Genomic DNA, 17,330 nt, shown 5'->3' with positions numbered 1-17,330 from the left:
CCTCGTTTAAAAATTTCTCCTTCTCGCACAGTAGTTGATCCCAAGGAGGGAGTTCTAAATCCATGACTCTCGGTAAATCTTGGGAGGAAAGTAAGACTACAAGGAGAAAATGTGAATGGGGAAGGAAGCAAGAGCACATCTCTATTTAACTTGCCAAAAGGAGTCACGAGATCACTGTAGAAGGAGTCACGGGATCACTGTAAAAGGAGTCACGGGATCACTATAAAAAATTTCACAATATCATTGTAAAAGTTATCACGGGGTTGCCACAGAAGGTATCAAGAGGTCAGAAATAGACTTAGGTCTAGTCAGTCGGCTACACCTCCTTCGACTAAACTTGAAGGGGAGGCTAGTGATACGGGTTATGATAAGTGGACCCTTTGCAGAAGAGAAAAAGGAGCAATAAGAATAAGGAAGGCTAAAAAGAGCAAGATAAGGATATAGTGGGCCGTCCAAAAAAGGTTTGACCAGGTAAGAGTGTTGCTACACATTTGGCAGGCAAAGACCGATCGAACGTAATAGATCGGCCGAGCATATGAGTTCAGTGGACAAAGATCGGTCAAGTATAAATAGCTGACCGAGTATAGAAGTACTTAGCTTCATGCAGGATAAAGACATAGCACGTTCGACAGTAAAAGATCAGTCGAACGTAATAGACCGGTCGAGCATATAAGTTCGGCGGGCAAAGACCGGCCGAGTGGAAGAGACCGACTGAACATAGAAGCACTTAGCCTTAAGCAGTCCAGAATGCTTATATACGCCCGACTAGTTAATCTCGGTCGGTAATGTATGATTGGTCGGGCTCAATAGACCGACCGAACACAGAGGCATTTAGTCTCACATGACCCTTAGCATACAGCCGACCGAGGGAAGGTCGATCAAGCAATAGTGTTTGTACACGCCTGATTAGTTAATCTCAGTCGATAATGTGTGATCAACCGGGCTCAATAGACCGGTCGAGCACAGAGGCATTTAGTCTCACACGACCCTTAGCATACAACCGACCGAGGGAAGGTCGACCGGGCAATAGTGTTTATACACGCCCGATTAGTTAATCTCGGTCAATAATGTGTGATCGGTCGGGTACAATAGACTCGCCAAACATGAAAAGTCAATCGAGCATAAAGGTCTTCAACCTTACACGGTTTCTGGCATATTTATAATAGTAAAGTCCTGGTCAGGTATACATAATAGATCGAGTATAAAATACCGGTCGAGACTAGTACAACAGAAGATATTCCTCATATATACAGAATGGGCTTATGTGACTAACCAAATGCATGTAACAGGTGAACCATAAGAAAATGTGATTATATGACAGCTTAATTAATTTGGCAGCAAATTGCTTCTAGAAGTCTCCACAGGTATGCTAAACGACAAAGAAGGTACATCTAGGGTAAGAAAAAAGATTCCTTAAACTATTATTGCAGTTTCGGCTTACATCATCTCCTAACAAACTCTAACGAATCGAGGTCCACCTCATGACTGTGGAGGTTAGAAGAGGTGGAATAAAAAGGGGAATCCTCTCCACTGGCAAGGTACGCAAACATACGCATTGCATCAAAATCAAACCCTAATTCCATTTTCCCGTACTTCTTCTTCTCCGAGAGACTGACTTGAGCGTCGGAGGGCCTAGCCAAGGATTCCCACCCCGGTCTTAGGTCGTTGATGCTTTGTTGGTTGGTCTCATAGTGCGCCGGAAGAGGAGATTATCCATTGGACCACCAAGCCTTCATTGATCCACGGTGTTCCTCATCGGAGTTCGCCTTTCCACGGGGGTACCTCACCTAGACCCGACCCCAGGCGGGGTCTGGCCCGGACCCGGCCCGGGCCCGTAACCGGGTCAACAGACCGGTTGCCCGTTGACCCGGTTCGCCGGGCCGAACCGGAACCGGCCCGGCAAGTTGCCGGGCCGGTTCCGGTTCAATGGGTGTAAAAACCGGCGAACCGCCGGTTAACCGGCGGGTTGAACCGGCGGTTCAGCCGCAAATTTTTTTTTTTTTTTTTTAAACGGCTTGAACCGCCGGTTCATAGCCGTTGGAACCGCCGGTTAACCGGCGGTTCGTAGCCGTTGGGAGGGTTTTTTAGGTATTTTTTTTTCAACGGTTAGGATCATTTGACCGTTTTTTTATCAATGGCTATGATTTAGTGTCCGTTACTATCAAAACTCTATAAATAGAGAGCTCATTTCATCATTTTTCACACACATCTTCTCTACTCTTAATCTCATTTTCGTATTCTCTAATCTCTACACACTTTCGTTGTCAATTACAATGAAAGGAGGCCGCGGAGGTGCATCATCTCGAGCTTGGAAGGGAAAGCAAATAATGAATCCGCGGGAGGAGGACCCCAACATTCAATCCACCGATGATGAGATCGAGCATCTTCTGAATCCGACACCCGAAACACAAGGAAGTACCGATGCAATTACTTCTAAGGTTCGGGAACTTCCTCCTCTAAAGTCTTCTATTTTTACTAAACATTTTGAGAAGGTCACTCTTCCGTCGGGAGAAATGCATGCAAAATGTAAGCACTGCAATACTTCCTACAAATTCCAAGCCGGCGGCGGTCTATGGGTCGTTGAAACAACATGTAGAAACGAAGCACCCGACGGAATATGGACTCGACCGTTCTCAAACACAATTATCAAGATTTTCTTCAACTAGCGGTAGTACCGATTTCGGTTTATTTTTATATTCGGATAATAAATTAAGAGAATCATTAGCTAAATTTGTTTCCGTAGAACATCTTTCTTTTAGTTTTGGATCTAAATGCACATTTGAAGATTTTTGTAAAGAATCTCTTAATCCATGTGCTAAACGTGTTCCTAGGACTACACTTACTCGTACAATTAAAAAATTAGTAAAACAAGGAAAAAAGAATTTAATTGATGAATTTAGTAAATTAGATAATAAAGTTTCTTTATGTTCCGATATTTGGAGTGATCATTGGCAAACACATTCGTATATGGGTGTGACTTGCCATTGGATCGATAACTCTTGGAATCTCAAAAAAAGATTATTAGCTTATAGAGTTTTTGATGAATCACATAATGCTCATAATATCGCACAATTATTATGTTTAATTTTAGAAGAATATGGTTTAACTCATAAAATATTTTCAATATCATTAGATAATGCTAGTTCTAATACCGCTTGTATAGATGATCTAAAATTTGTTTGTCAACCTATTATTGGAGGTTTATTTTTTCATATTCGTTGTGTATGCCATGTTTTAAATTTATGTGTTCAAGATGGTTTAAAAATTTTAGAAAGTTATATTAAACCAATTAGAATTGCAATTTCTTATTTATGGTCACATCCATCTATAATGAAACAATGGGGTAGGTTTTGTAAAATTAATGGAATGAGACCTAAAAAATTTCCACGTGATGTACCAACACGTTGGAATTCAACATACCAATTATTACAAGATTCATTTCAATATAAATAATTATTATGTTCATTTTTTGCACAAAACACTAATACTAATATATATTTATTTTCACAACAATGAAATATTTGTAGTAGTATTTGTGAAATTTTAAAAGTATTTAATGATGCAACCGAACAACTTTCCGGTGTTTATTATCCCACTGCTCAATTAGTTTTAGAAAATTTTTCTAATATAGTATTAGTTTTAAATGAACATATTAATAATGAATCTTTATCTCCTTGCATCTTAGCTATGAAAACTAAATGGGAAAAATATTTTTATTTAATTCCTGAAATTTATTTAATTGCATTTGCTTTAGATCCTAAATTTAAATTAGAAGTTTTACAAGAAATGTTAATTTTATATTATGATGCTTTAATTCCAATTAAAGATTCTTCTTCCCCTGATCCAGCTAATATTATATATAATGTTAGAATTTATTTATATGATATTTATAATCAATATTATGCAAAATATGGAACATAAATTAATATTTCTGAAATTCAACAAACTACTAGTAGTAATTTAAAACTTACAAAAGTACAACTCTTATTAAAAGAACGGACAAAATGTCTACGGGGATCCTCAAGTTCCACACAGGAACTTGAGAATTATTTTATGACTTCTTTTGATTTTAATGAAGCAGATAGCGAAAACTTCGATATCTTAAAGTGGTGGTCACAGAATGCTCAAAACTTTCCCGTTCTCTCCGTGATCGCAAAAGAAATTTTAGCTTGTCCAGTGTCAACTGTTGCTGTGGAGCAGACGTTCAGTGCCGGCGGCAACATATTAGATGAACGACGATCAACTTTGTCTCCCGACTCCTTGGAAGCCCAAGCATTACTGGACGATTGGACCAGAGCGGAGAAAAGAATCCAAGGAATGCAACTTTCAGATGACGAAGTTGAAGATTTTGATACTGAAGGAACAAATACGACAGGAACAGGAAATGGAAGTGAATGAAAATGTAAAAGGATAAAAAATGTAAAAGAACTACGTGGGCTTTGATTCCCCTAAAGGGATACGTAGGCAACTTAAATAAGTGCAAGCCCTTTGTTTAATAAATTTTAATTTCTAATTTTTAATGTTTAATGTTTAATGTTTAATGTTTAATTTTTTATTTTTTATTTTTTATTTTTTTAACATATTAATCTTGAACCGTGACGAACCGTGAACCGGCGGTTCTGAACCGTGAACCGGCGGTTCTGAACCGTGAACCGTAACCGTCTTGGGCGGTTAAGGTTAAGGGTCGACCTGCCTGGAACCGTCGAACCGGCGGTTCCGAACCGTTGAACCGTCGGTTCCGAACCATGGTCAGGTGTAACCTCACCGGAGTTCATTTTTGCGAAGTATTGTTCACAGATCCGCTTTGGTTTTCTCAAATATATTATTCTGCATTTAGGCTCTTTTTAGGTCCGCTGTGGTTTTCTCGGAGCCTCCTCTGTTCTCTAACATTGGAGTTATTGTTATTGTTCATCACCACCCATCATCGCCCAGCGCTTCATCCCACAAGCTCTTAGACAAGATCACATATCTTCTAAGAAATCAATTGATAGCAGATTTTCCTCTAAATCTGATAGAACCAAAGTTGCTATTATTTTTTATGAAGGTAGCTAGCTAATCATGGTCTTTATTGTCGATACACTTGAGATTGTCTAATTCCATCATCATATTCTCAGAAGGGCAAAATTCTTGTGTGGGTTTATGATTTTAACATGTTCACACATCTAAACCTGTAACACAATAAGTATGGTTATAAATTTTAAATCAATAAAGTTACAGTAAAATTTAATAACTTACGATAAGTAGGTGTACAAATCTTTTTAGTATTAGAATTTGATTTCCTTCAAGGCCCGTTGGCTTGGGCCTTAGTGAGTGCATCACATCAATGTCCTCTGTATGTGGAGTGATATAGTCATAACAATCTTACACCAATTATATTTACATAAAATTTTTAAAGTCATCTACACTATTAAGTAGTGAATTTACTAGTAGTCTAAATATACTGCTAGTAGTAGTAAATAACATGCATATAAAAAATATAAAATAACAAGTTGACAAAACAAAATATCATATTTAGGAGATGGTTCTGATTATTTGCTAATGTCGATCATCTTGTTTTCCACTTCAGTCTTTGAACAATCCTGATCTATGAAATGTTAAAGATAGAGTGGAGTGGATGCGACATCCAAATGCAAAGAGACTTCATCGTCATGATGTAGAAGTCCTAAAATCAGTGCAATATCTTTTCTTGTGAATCTAATTTTTTCTAATTTAGAAAGATGAAACACTTAGCATGATAGTCCAAATTGTCTAACATATTTTGTACAAGGTCTCTGATGTTTGCATTTTGTGGTATGTCTAGGGCCTAGGAAAATGAACTACTTATCAACTTCATCTGTCGCTTATTTTGTTCAAGTGATAATATGAACGACTTAAACTAGAGAACGTTACTTTTCCATTGTAATTTTTATAATATGCACGAGAAGTAGAGCTTCTAAGGGAGGTTAAAGAACTAAATGGCATTTAATTCTATAAACAAATACTTAATATCTTAGTGATACATTACAATGTTAGTTTTGAATAATAAAATAAGATTAATGTGTGGGTGTTGGTCTAAGCACATTGTAGTAGCTATGATTTCATAGTTGTTACAATGTGCTAGTCTGGTCTAAGCATGTTGTAGCAACTACGAAATCGTAGCTACTACAACGTTCGGGTCTAACAACATTACAGCAGCTACGATTTTGTAACGTAACTCCTACAACATTCTTAGACCAACACAGACTTGGTTAGAACAAAATGATTTCGAAGCTACTACAATGTGTTAGTCTAAGAAGGTTTTAGCAACTACAAAATCGTAGCTATTACAACATGATTAGAGTAGAATGTTGTAGCAACTATAATTTCATAGTTGCTACAATATTTTGGTCTAAGAACGTTGTTGCAGCTATGAAATCGTAGCTGCTAAAACATTGTATAAACCTTAAAACTATAGCATTTGGATGAAGAAAGAAGATGTTTCGGACACGTACATGGGGGAACACACTGCAAATGAATGACGGCAGGCAGGCTCGGTGAGGCGATAGCGAGGGAGTTGATTGGCAAAGATAGTGATCAGCGGCTCTAGGAGGCTGATATCATTAGAATTTTTTTATTTTATGTTTTTCTTTTTTTTGAGCTCTCAATCACACCAATCAATATATATATATATATATATATATATATATATTCTCTACACATCCAATTTAGGCATCATTCCTAGATGATCCTCACAGCTCGGAATGCCCAGACCTAATTCAAGCACCCGGAGTTTTTGGTTAGAGAGTCAACTAAGAATGGCATCCAAATTTATTAAACAAAATAACATATATATATATATATATATATATATTAAGGAGGATGTATTCCATGTTAGACTTTTAATTACTTTAAATGACTTTTATAGATTTTAAAAGTCTAGTGGTATCCAATCTAGATTTTTATAAACTTTATAGAAATCTAGTGGTATCCAAATTAAATTTTTATAGAGTTTTAAAAAGTCATGTGGTATTCAAACTTGATTTTTTAAAACTCTATGAAAATCTTTTGGTATCCAAAATTTCAATAGATTTTCACGGATTCTTTTAGAAATCCTTGGATATAAATTTTAACCAATAAGAGCTCTCCAAAACACTAGGTACAATTTTAAAAAAAATAAAAAATCTTCTCATCGCCCTTGAGATTTCTATAGACTTCAAATCGCTTTAATTTTTTACAAATAAGTCTTTTCTCTTTTGCTCATCGATTTTGATTATTTCTTTGATCTTAAAGGCTCTGTCCTTGTTCAACCTTTCGGTGGTCTGCATCAACCTCTCAACATACATTTCATGCGAAGCTGAGAGCCCTCTAAAATGACATTCTATGACGTTATAACAGCAAAAGAATGGATCGAAACAATTGGAACGGAACAGCAGCCGCTTGTAGCCTTTTCTCCGACGGCGGACTGTAGGCAGAGATTTTTTTCTCTAGTTGCTCGTGATGAGAAACAATGTGTCATCTGGAGAAGCCTACGGGGCGCCAGAAAGGAGAAAAAAAATTGTTTGAAGCGATCGGTGATGCTTCCATCGACTACTTACGAGCAGGTCGAAGTCAAAATTGATTTGGATGGCGATGCTGTGTAGAGGGAAGAGAAACTTGAGATATTAGGTTTTATTATAAAATATATATGAATAACTCAAATTAATTCTCAACTTAATTAATAGATAATTAAATAAAGTCTAATGAAATTTGACCCTAAAAATATTCTATAAAATTTATTAAATTTTAAAAATTCCTAAATAAATTTTATATATTTATATTTATTTATTTTAATAATATTATTACTAATCAAATTAATAATATTGTTATTAATTCTATTACTAATAAAATTTATCAATTCAATATTTTATTAAAAGTTTGGCCAAATTAAAAGGTTAACCAACATTTCATAATAATTTAGATCAAAATTATAAATAAAAATATTTAAACGTTATCTTCTTTTTATTTTTAGCCAAAACAAGATAAAAGTATAAAAAAATTTTAAAAAAAATTATAGACAAATATATTATTTATTATTTTATTAAAAAATAAATTTAATTAAATATTTTAGATTTTATTTAAAAATAAATATCATGTTAGACGATGATCACCAGGATGAGTTCCTATCCGTAAAGACTGGACTAGTTCAATTAGTGGGGGGCAATGGTCCTTACTTGTTAACAGATGAGGGTCATTGTCTCCCACCAATCCCTTTTTTTGATCCAGAAACAAATTAGGAAAAGGGGTCCAAAGAATCTCATCCCATGACTGCCTATGATTTTTCATCATTGAATACACCTTAATCCACAAATTTTCATAAAATTTAAAAATGTCAATAAAAGTCTTACAAAAAAAAATCTATAGAACTCCATGAAATTCTTTTTATAATTATATGATTTTATAAATGTCAATAAAAATCGATAACTCCATAAAAATCTATCATTAAACAAAAATCAATAAAAGACATTCAATCTCTTGATTGAATACACAACTATAAGAGACAACATCAACCTATTTCAATGAATTCTTCAAGCATGAAGTCCCTCTCTTCTGCCTTGGCGAGTGCTCAATTCCTCCCAATCATTATATATCTGAATGCAGTCATCTAGAGCAGTTTGATCAGACAACCTCAGACTAAGCCATGAACCTGCCTATTTGTATTTTACGTTTATAATGTTTTATTCTTGTGTTCTCTGTTTCTGGCATGTAACAGCATTACACCTCAACTATTCCTCTTGATTAGAAAGGAATATACTTCATCTTTGAAAAAGAGACAACTTGATCAAGATATGAAACAGTAAAAATTACACAGATAAATGTGTTAGACTCGATGATGAACATCAAACATGTCAAATGGCAGGGAAGTTATTATAAAGGTGCACCGCGTGGAGTTTGAACTACCAGTAAAGATACTTCTGAGAAATTTGAGAACAATGGCAAAGCTCCAAGACATAATGGAGTGACAGAAATTTTGATAACCATACTTGAAGCAAGGATGATTATTGGGCTGATCACCTGGTGTTTTAAATGCTAAACATCAAATCCATGACTTTAGATAGGACAGATTTTGTAGGGGTAGCAATGGCGCGTTGGCCAGTTTCACAGGATGCACTATTGATGATATTCTGTTTGAAGTAATTCTGGGAGGTAGGTGCAATCAGACTAGTTGCAGACGAGTTCATCCCTCCTGACTCAGACGGCAATGGAACAATTAAACCTCTATTAAGGTTATTCTCAAAATGCTGATTCAGGTACTGCTTCTGTTGCGGATCCACAGTCTTCACACCAATTATAAGGACATTATTCAGTTGTAGGCCATCCTTTGCAAGGGCCTTGCGTGCATCGTATTGGCTCTGCATAGAATACAAAAGAAGGTGAAGCATTTAGCTGGTCTCATAAAATTGGTTGCCATATCTTCCACTGATCCCCTTGGCCACTCTACAAAAGTAATATCCGCCGTCAATATGACAACGCAAATGACAGCATATGAATAGAGCTATCGAAAAATTTTGAAATAAGATTTGAAGATTAAACAGAAACTCAGCATATAATGGGATACCAAATGGAACTTTGAGGCATAACAGATAAATAATTGCTTTGATTTTGGTTCAGATGCTAATTGTAATAAAAGTTTTGGGGAAAAAAAACAAATCTGATAAAGATTCAATCTGAACTTAAGGAATCTTCAATTGTGTGTAATTTAGGTTTTGGGAAAACAAGTACCTGGTACAAAATATGCACCCAGTTAGCATCCCTTGGACCCAGGATGTGTTTCAGTATCACTCCGCATTTCTCAAATTCCCGCAACACCAAGTTTGTATCACCAAGGGAAAATCTGGAAAGTAAGAAAATATATATTAGTACCTGAATTGGTCGAGGATGTTTTAAAAGAGAAAATGGAACAGGTAATAACAATGATTTGCTTCTATTGAACAAAATTTGCTAGTTGCTACCACCTAACAAATGGTAATGCATGTCCATTCATTTTCATGATGTCAATAACTTATGATATCTTATTCGAAGTGACAAGCATGATAATCATTAGTTGCAAGTGAAATGATCTCAAAAAATCCACATGCTTGGAACAGAATTCTTTGAGTGGTGGTGTTGTAACAGTCCCCAAAATAACAAACGGCCCAAAAGTGCAAGTCACTTGCAAGACTACAAACTAAGACATTCTTCTTAGTGATGGTAGCTTGACAAGTGACAAGTCACCACATGGTTCACCATCAGAAGTGAAATTCACCACTGGAACCAAAGTTATGTACCACATACTTGGATGGATCTGAACTACCGAGCTTTCTAACATGCCTCTCACACTTTAGATTAACACTCGATTATAAGTGAACCTACTTCTCCAATAACACAACTTCAACAAATGAACTTGTATATGGACCAATGAAACTACCAAATGTTCCTGCAGCCTAAAGCAAACAAATACAACTGCACCTATGAAGCCACATCAACTAAGTGAGCATATGAACAATTGAACTCCAAGAAAAAACAAGCAAAGTATTAAACCTTCTAATAACCCGACTTAAATATAAAGCAGCGGTGAAGGGTGGAAAACCTGACATGTGTAGAAGATCTTAGGTTTCAAATGTCGATTACATACATCCATGTGCATCCAAGATCTTACTAGACATTTTAATGATGTGTAACTTATCAAAAAACTACCAAGCAATATCATATCCAATTTGGCGAGACATGATATTTGTACTTTTTCAAAATGCTAAGCTAGTCTTATTCAAGCAACAACTAAGTGCTATTTGAGACAAGCTACAGACTTCTTCGTCTTGTTTGAAATCAGATCCATATGTAATGCCTTTCCAGATAGAAAAACCTATGCCTCAAAAAACTCTTCACACCCAGATGAACTATTCACACCCAGATGAAAAAACAGACCATAAGGAGTAAGTTGTCACGACCTAGTTGGACCTTCAAGGTAATGTCAGCTACTCAATACCACCTTCTTCCAAGTACCAAACAAGTTGAGCTACATCAGTTGTAGGATACTGGGTCTAACCAAGTCATCATATATTCTTCCACGAGATACTGGAGGCAACATTAACAAAAGAAAGATTATCAAACAAATATCAATCTTCAATGCATGCTATTGCATTGGTGTATGACTCAGATCATTGGTGTCCAACTCGAGTCTAAGCAATAGAGTATCTGCTCCTATGCAGTTTACAGATGAAGAGCTTAGGTAATGGAGACTTGAGCTACAGACGGTTTGGTCAAGAAACTAGATAAAAACCTAGGTAATAGAGACTTTAGCTGAGTCCCCAATCACCACATGAACCAAGATACACCAATATGTATTTGTTATTTTGGAAATTTATTAAGATTATTCTGTTTCTAAACAACAACTAATCAATCAACAATGGAAATGAACATTAAATGGAGTTATGTGGTAGGGTAAGAACCATGTAGTTGATCTCATATAGTTGAGACTCACAACCTGTGTTGTTCAATAAAACTATAATTTAAATACTTGAAAAGTGGTTAATCAAAGCAAAAAATTAATAAAAAATAGTTTAGACTTACCACATATAATGGTCATCCAAAAACAAATAAATTTGAAGTTTCTAATTTCTAACGCTTGCAATACATATAACACAGTTCTAAAAACATCAAAATCAGCAAACAGTTATCCCTTTGCACCTAATGATCTTATTCCTTCTCCGTCTGTAGATTGTTTATTTTCATTAATTAAACCTAAATTAGATAGATCATTTTTTTTCTCATTTAATCTAATTCCTGAAGATGTTAAAGACAACTGAGTGCTGACTTGATAGCACATCTTGATATCATGTTATAAGTCAACTGAAAATCAAGATAGTGCATGATTCTGTCAGCATGTGTATATTCATTGTCATATGCATTACCTACTTGGTAAAATTTCTAAAATGGTGTAACAAATGCAACAATTTTCAATAAAAGTCAAAACTGTATATCATCTATTGAACTATCATTATTCGTTGATATGGGCAAAAGAATTAGTTGTGGTAGTAATAATTAGCTTTGGTCAAACCTACTATCCATAGGATAAACTTTAATACAATACTAAAAGGAGGATATGATCCTAATTTTACATGAACAAAAATGTCCATTTCTTTAGGCATGTTAAGAGCAACGAAACATAGCATGTTGTGATGGAATAACTTCAAGTTGTGGTCATTTTCCTACTTTGACTGTAAGATACGACAAATTAAATAGTAAGTGTTATTGGAGAAATAACCTTACAAAATTTTGAGGATTTTTAGAAATTTTTCGAGATTTAAATGGAAGTCATATGACATGTTTTAAGGGGATGGATCTATTGGGCTTGGAGAAGACTATTTGAAATAACCATTTAAGTGGGAGTTGATTAAAGAATAAACTTACGCTTAATTAATTGAAACCTAAGTATATAAATGCTTCATTCCCATCTCGCCCAATCCTCTCCTCTATCTCCGGTCGATCCCCTCCTCTGTCTTCGCCCAATCCCCCACTCATCCCTCATGCCCTAGCTTCCATCGCCGCCGATCACCTGTCGCCGGCCGTGGCGATAGTCGCCGACCCGCACATCTTCATCGTCGGTCCCTCACTGAGCAGTCTCTGTAGTTCCACAGATCACCAATGCCTCCGCGCGATCGTTGCATCACCACTCCATCATGGCTCCATCGCTAGCTGGACAACGTCGTCGAAAGGAGAAAATGACTCAAGTGGGCTAGGGCTACCCTCCCTCTTGCGTGAGGACCCAAACAACGTCGTGATTGCTGCCATCCGAGGAAGCTTCATCGGCGAATCCCTAGCGTCTTGACCACCACCTTCATTGGAGACGCTAGAGCTTCAGCAAGCGTTACTGCATGCCGATCCGATTGTTGTTTTCGCCTCTAACCAAGCTCCAATCGAGCAGTAGGGGGATTGTGTCCTGTTCCGGCCAGATGAGGTAAACTAGATCTAATTGACACCTATGCTAATTAAATCTTGTTTATCTACCTACGATCTAAGCTCGCTGTTATATATCCTCGCAGCTGGCTTTTGGATTCTTTCACCAAGCAATGAAGAGCAGATTGAGATAAGATCTGATTAGTGTATGATTATCAGAGTGTTTGTTCCATTTCTGTTTCAAATTGGTTATTTGATTACGGAGTTGGTTAGCTTGTGCATAGTATTTGATTTATGATGGGTTAATGGAATTAGCAGAGTAGGTTATTGTGGTTTGATTTCATTATGTAGTGAATTTGTAATTAAGAGATGGATTTGTTATTGGATTAAGAAAAAGGATTAGTGGATGAGTTGATATTGATAGGTAGGGGATTAATTGAATCATGATGCTTGGTTGCATTTTTATGATGGATTGATGGATATGGATTTGGATCATTTGGTGGAGTTAAACATGGTTACCTAATCAAATTAGGATTGAGTTTTGGGTTTAGCTAGTTGTTGTTTATGTGAGTAGCTAAACCATCATGTGATTTGCAGGACGATTCGAGACGAGCGTATCGACATGGGATTATTTGATACGAGTTATATAAAGGCGAGTATTTCTTCCTTGGCCTCTTTAGTTCTTTGAACTTAATGCATGGTTGTTTAATTGATAGATTAGGTTGTTTTACCTTAAATCTATTCGTTTTGTTATCCTGCTTGAGACTTATTTGCTTGACCTTAGAGATGATCTAGTTATTTCATATATAGTCTTGATTTTTGATATATATACTCTGTTGTGTATACACATGTAGAGTATGTACTGTAGAAGATATCTTGTTGACTGAGTTAACATGTTGATTATGCATATAATGTTGAGTGTACACATGTTTCGTATGTGTTATAGGTGTTATTATGTTAACCGTGCATTACATATTGTAGAGGGCGTACGTGTATGATGTGTTCTACTAGAGGAATTATGTTAATTGTACCTATGTTGTGTGTACATATGTCTAGTGTGGTTATTGGAGGTTTCCTGTTGATTATACTTATGTGATTATGTGCATACAAGTCAAATAGTACTATTGGATGGACTATGTTGATAATACCTAAGTTGGTGATCATATGTATCCGGTGTGATGTTTGAGGTATCTTGTTGATTATACCTACATTGTAAGGTATGTAAGTGTATGGTGTGTAAGTGTTTAGTGTTGCTACTTGTTGTATTTGTTGTCTAGTAGACATCAGTTGGATCTATCCATACCTATAGATATAGGTGTTAGATGGATCGTTGTACTGGAGGTACTTATGTGGTTTGGGATGTTGCATTGATGATGATCGGGTCGGTATCATGATTATTTACATCATATTTATTATTGCATTATATGCACGCTGATGATCATTGCTCCCTTGTGGTATGAGCTAATTGACAGTCATATATACATATGCATGTTGACGACCATTGCTCCCATGTGGTATGGGCTGGTTCGACGACCATTGCTCCCTTGCTATATAAGCTAGTTGTCAGTCATGTTAACTGCTCATTTGGACACTGAGAGAGAGTGGTAGCTTGGAGTGGAGTTAGTCCTATCGTGTCACCTGGCCACTCAGTGGGGGGGAGTGATATCCGGCGTTGTGAGCAGTCAGGACCCTGATGCTATATAGTTAGATAACTACTTAGCGAACTGTCAGTATCGGACACTATATAGTGGTAGTTGGAGGGTAGTACAGTTGTCACAGATCCGACCTCTCGGCTATACAAGAGTCATGGTGTCTGGAGAGGTTTTGGAGGTGACCATGAGGCATGCATGCGCATTACATACATGTCTAGTAGATACTAGCTACATGTGATTGTGATATGTTGTACTTGTTTGTGCTATGATTGTTACATATGGTTGTCATGCTTCATACATGTCATTTATTACATATGTATATGTTGTCGATTATATTGCTCAGGTGTGACGAGCAGATCTGTTATTGATCCTCGATGAGTTTACTGATTATTATATTGTATGTGTCGATGCCAAATTGGGTATGTGCACTTCTCATGTCAGTTATGAGTATGTGTATTCATTATGTCAGTTATAGTTATGTGCATTGATTATGTCATATATAATCATATTCTTTATTCCCTACTGAGACTGTATGATTTGATCTCCATGTTTTATATAGACCATGCACTAAAAAAGGACAACCCGATGTATGAAGCTCCCGCTATGCGGGGTCCCGAGGAAGGATCCATTGTACGCAGTCTTACCCTGCTTTTTGCAAGAGACTATTTCCGGGATTCGAACCCGTGACCTTTTGATCATAAAGCAACAACTTTACCGTTGCGCCAAGGCTCCCCTTCTATATAGACTATGCACTATCTTGTCTATTACTTGTTGAGTGACCCGCACTCACCACCGCATTTCATGTATTGCCTTTTTCCTCAAGTAGCAGGTAGATGATTGTGGAGTTGCTTGGAGCATCATGTCTGTCGGTCCCATGTCACATCCGATGATGGTTTCTAGTTTTATTTCCTATTTTACTTGCCTTATGATTTGTGGACTTGCCATTGTATAACTCAAATTTATTTTGGAATTTTGCTATATGGTGTCTTGTATTTATTTTGTTGTAGTTGTGTAAAGGCTAACTGGTTAGCAGTATTTTGTTTTGGTTTATGGGTTTTCCTTTTATTTTCCGCTGTGTTTTTAGTACAGCCGTGTGGGTTGTTTATTATACAATTGCGTGATTGTGATCATTTTATTTCAGCCGAATGGGTTATGTATATAAATGCGTGGTTGTATATATTCCAGCTATGTGGACTATTGATTATAGCTTGTGAATAGCCTTGTGGCATTGTATACATATTTCAATTGTCATTGTTACAGGAGAGATGTTGTCCGTTTGTCGGACAAAAACTCCTGGGGACGTGACATTGACTATCATGAATATTATTAATGAAATCATCCAGTTTGGAAAAGAACAGAGTTAGCATAGTGTATAAAGAGGGTAAAGGGTCGTTCCAACTTCCAATATGCAAAGTCATTCAAGTCGGACAGAAGGCGGGATATATATTTGCTGTTTGCATGGACAAGTGGAGGACCTTTTGTCTCTCCGAATATAAAACTGTTGATATCAAGAATAGGTCTATAGATAGTAATTAATCAGCATGACTTCTGAAGAATGCATTTGTTCCAAACCATCCATAAGTTCCAAGGAATTGACAATTCTACATGAAAAATATATGTCAATAAATTAAGTGACTTATTTTTTTTTATTCTTACTAATTCATATCGAAGTAAAGAAGTGAACCACCATTTCGACAAAAGTGAATTTTTGGACCCAAAAGCCTGGCAAGAATTTTCAAGGTCTTTACCAACATGGTAAGCTGCCACGACATGATGGAGCTTGAATGAGTATAGGCAAAGTGTGAGAAAATAGATGGTGATTTGTCGTCAGTCATACCCATATACAGTAACCCACTGCTCCTCATCAAGGTCTCCGGCCACGGGCATGGAGGTATTCCGACGCACCTCAGGCATAGCCACTTCCCTCGGCGGAGGAAGAGTAATCAACGCCCCAGATTGAATGACCCCATCAACCGGCGATCCCTTCCCCTTCCCTAAGCGGTCGCCGCTTCCGACGCTCTTGCCTGGGGATAAGAAACCCGATTCGCCAAAGCTGGGCTGACGCAGAATTCGCAACCCGCCGTCATGGGCAGTACCCGAGGCGCTCGGATCCACGCCTGCCTTGAGAGGGGAGGGGGACGAGGCAGGAGCATAAAAGGAATGCGGCGGTGTACGTGTTTCTGGGGATGGCGGTGTCGGGCTGGGAGCAAAAGCGGGCTCAGGCGAGAAGTCGAAGCGGTCGCCGAGGGTGAAGGCGGGCGGCGGAGGCGGATCGACGGAAGCGAGGTTGTCACGCCAAAGGGCGGAGACTGCGGCCGCCTGGGCAGGGGTGGCGAACCGTCCGGCACCGGCACTGCGTCTAGCAGAGACTGGGGTGGAGAGATCACGGAAGAAGGGGGATTGTCCTTCCCTCTCGCCTCTGGAGCTTTTCGCTACGGCCGGAATCATCATATCCCACCTCTCGTGTCGGCCTCGGTGGAGAAATCGAAAGGGGTATTCAAATTAAGGCCAAACGCGAAAACCCTAAATTAGGGTTTCCTCTTCTTCTAGATTTTGGGCGAATCTAGTGAGCCGCACAACCTGTGCTTTACAAAAAGGTCCTTCGATTTTAAAATTTTCAAATAATTGGAGTGAAAAGATGATATTGTTCTGGCTCCACGGTAAAGATAGTCGATAAATTATATGATATTTTATTTTATAATAAAAAATGAAATTCGTCATCCGCGGTCTCATTTTTTATCCTTTGTAGCGATGATATCACGTATTCAATTTGGGTATTTTATATTTATTGAAAATTGTCGCATATAA

At 37.3% G+C, this 17,330-nt stretch overlaps 1 protein-coding gene across 1 annotated transcript; it reads right to left on the bottom strand.

The window, feature by feature from the left end:
• Positions 1 to 8,753: 8,753 nt before the first annotated feature.
• LOC122041165 (nuclear pore complex protein NUP35-like) lies at positions 8,754 to 17,075 on the bottom strand. The gene is made up of 3 exons (XM_042600766.1): positions 16,360 to 17,075; positions 9,718 to 9,829; positions 8,754 to 9,347 (listed from the first exon to the last, which is right to left on the bottom strand). The coding sequence occupies exons 1-3, from the start codon at positions 16,971 to 16,973 to the stop codon at positions 9,018 to 9,020; spliced, it is 1,056 nt and encodes a 351-aa protein (XP_042456700.1). The 5' UTR covers positions 16,974 to 17,075; the 3' UTR covers positions 8,754 to 9,017.
• Between the last annotated feature and the right edge of the window lie 255 nt (positions 17,076 to 17,330).

The sequence above is a fragment of the Zingiber officinale genome, chromosome 2A, assembly GCF_018446385.1.
Source record: "Zingiber officinale cultivar Zhangliang chromosome 2A, Zo_v1.1, whole genome shotgun sequence".
Lineage (NCBI taxonomy): Eukaryota > Viridiplantae > Streptophyta > Magnoliopsida > Zingiberales > Zingiberaceae > Zingiber > Zingiber officinale.
This window is presented reverse-complemented; position numbering and strand designations above follow the sequence as displayed.

Bases quoted from the DNA above. Each gene is read 5' to 3' on its own strand.
- LOC122041165 (XM_042600766.1), bottom strand. From the start codon at position 16,973: ATGATGATTCCGGCCGTAGCGAAAAGCTCCAGAGGCGAGAGGGAAGGA. The intron at 9,830-16,359 runs GTATGACTGACG...CTTACTTTCCAG, and splicing joins CAGTGGGTTACTGTATATGG to ATTTTCCCTTGGTGATACAA. The intron at 9,348-9,717 runs GTACTTGTTTTC...TATTCTATGCAG, and splicing joins GGGTGCATATTTTGTACCAG to AGCCAATACGATGCACGCAA.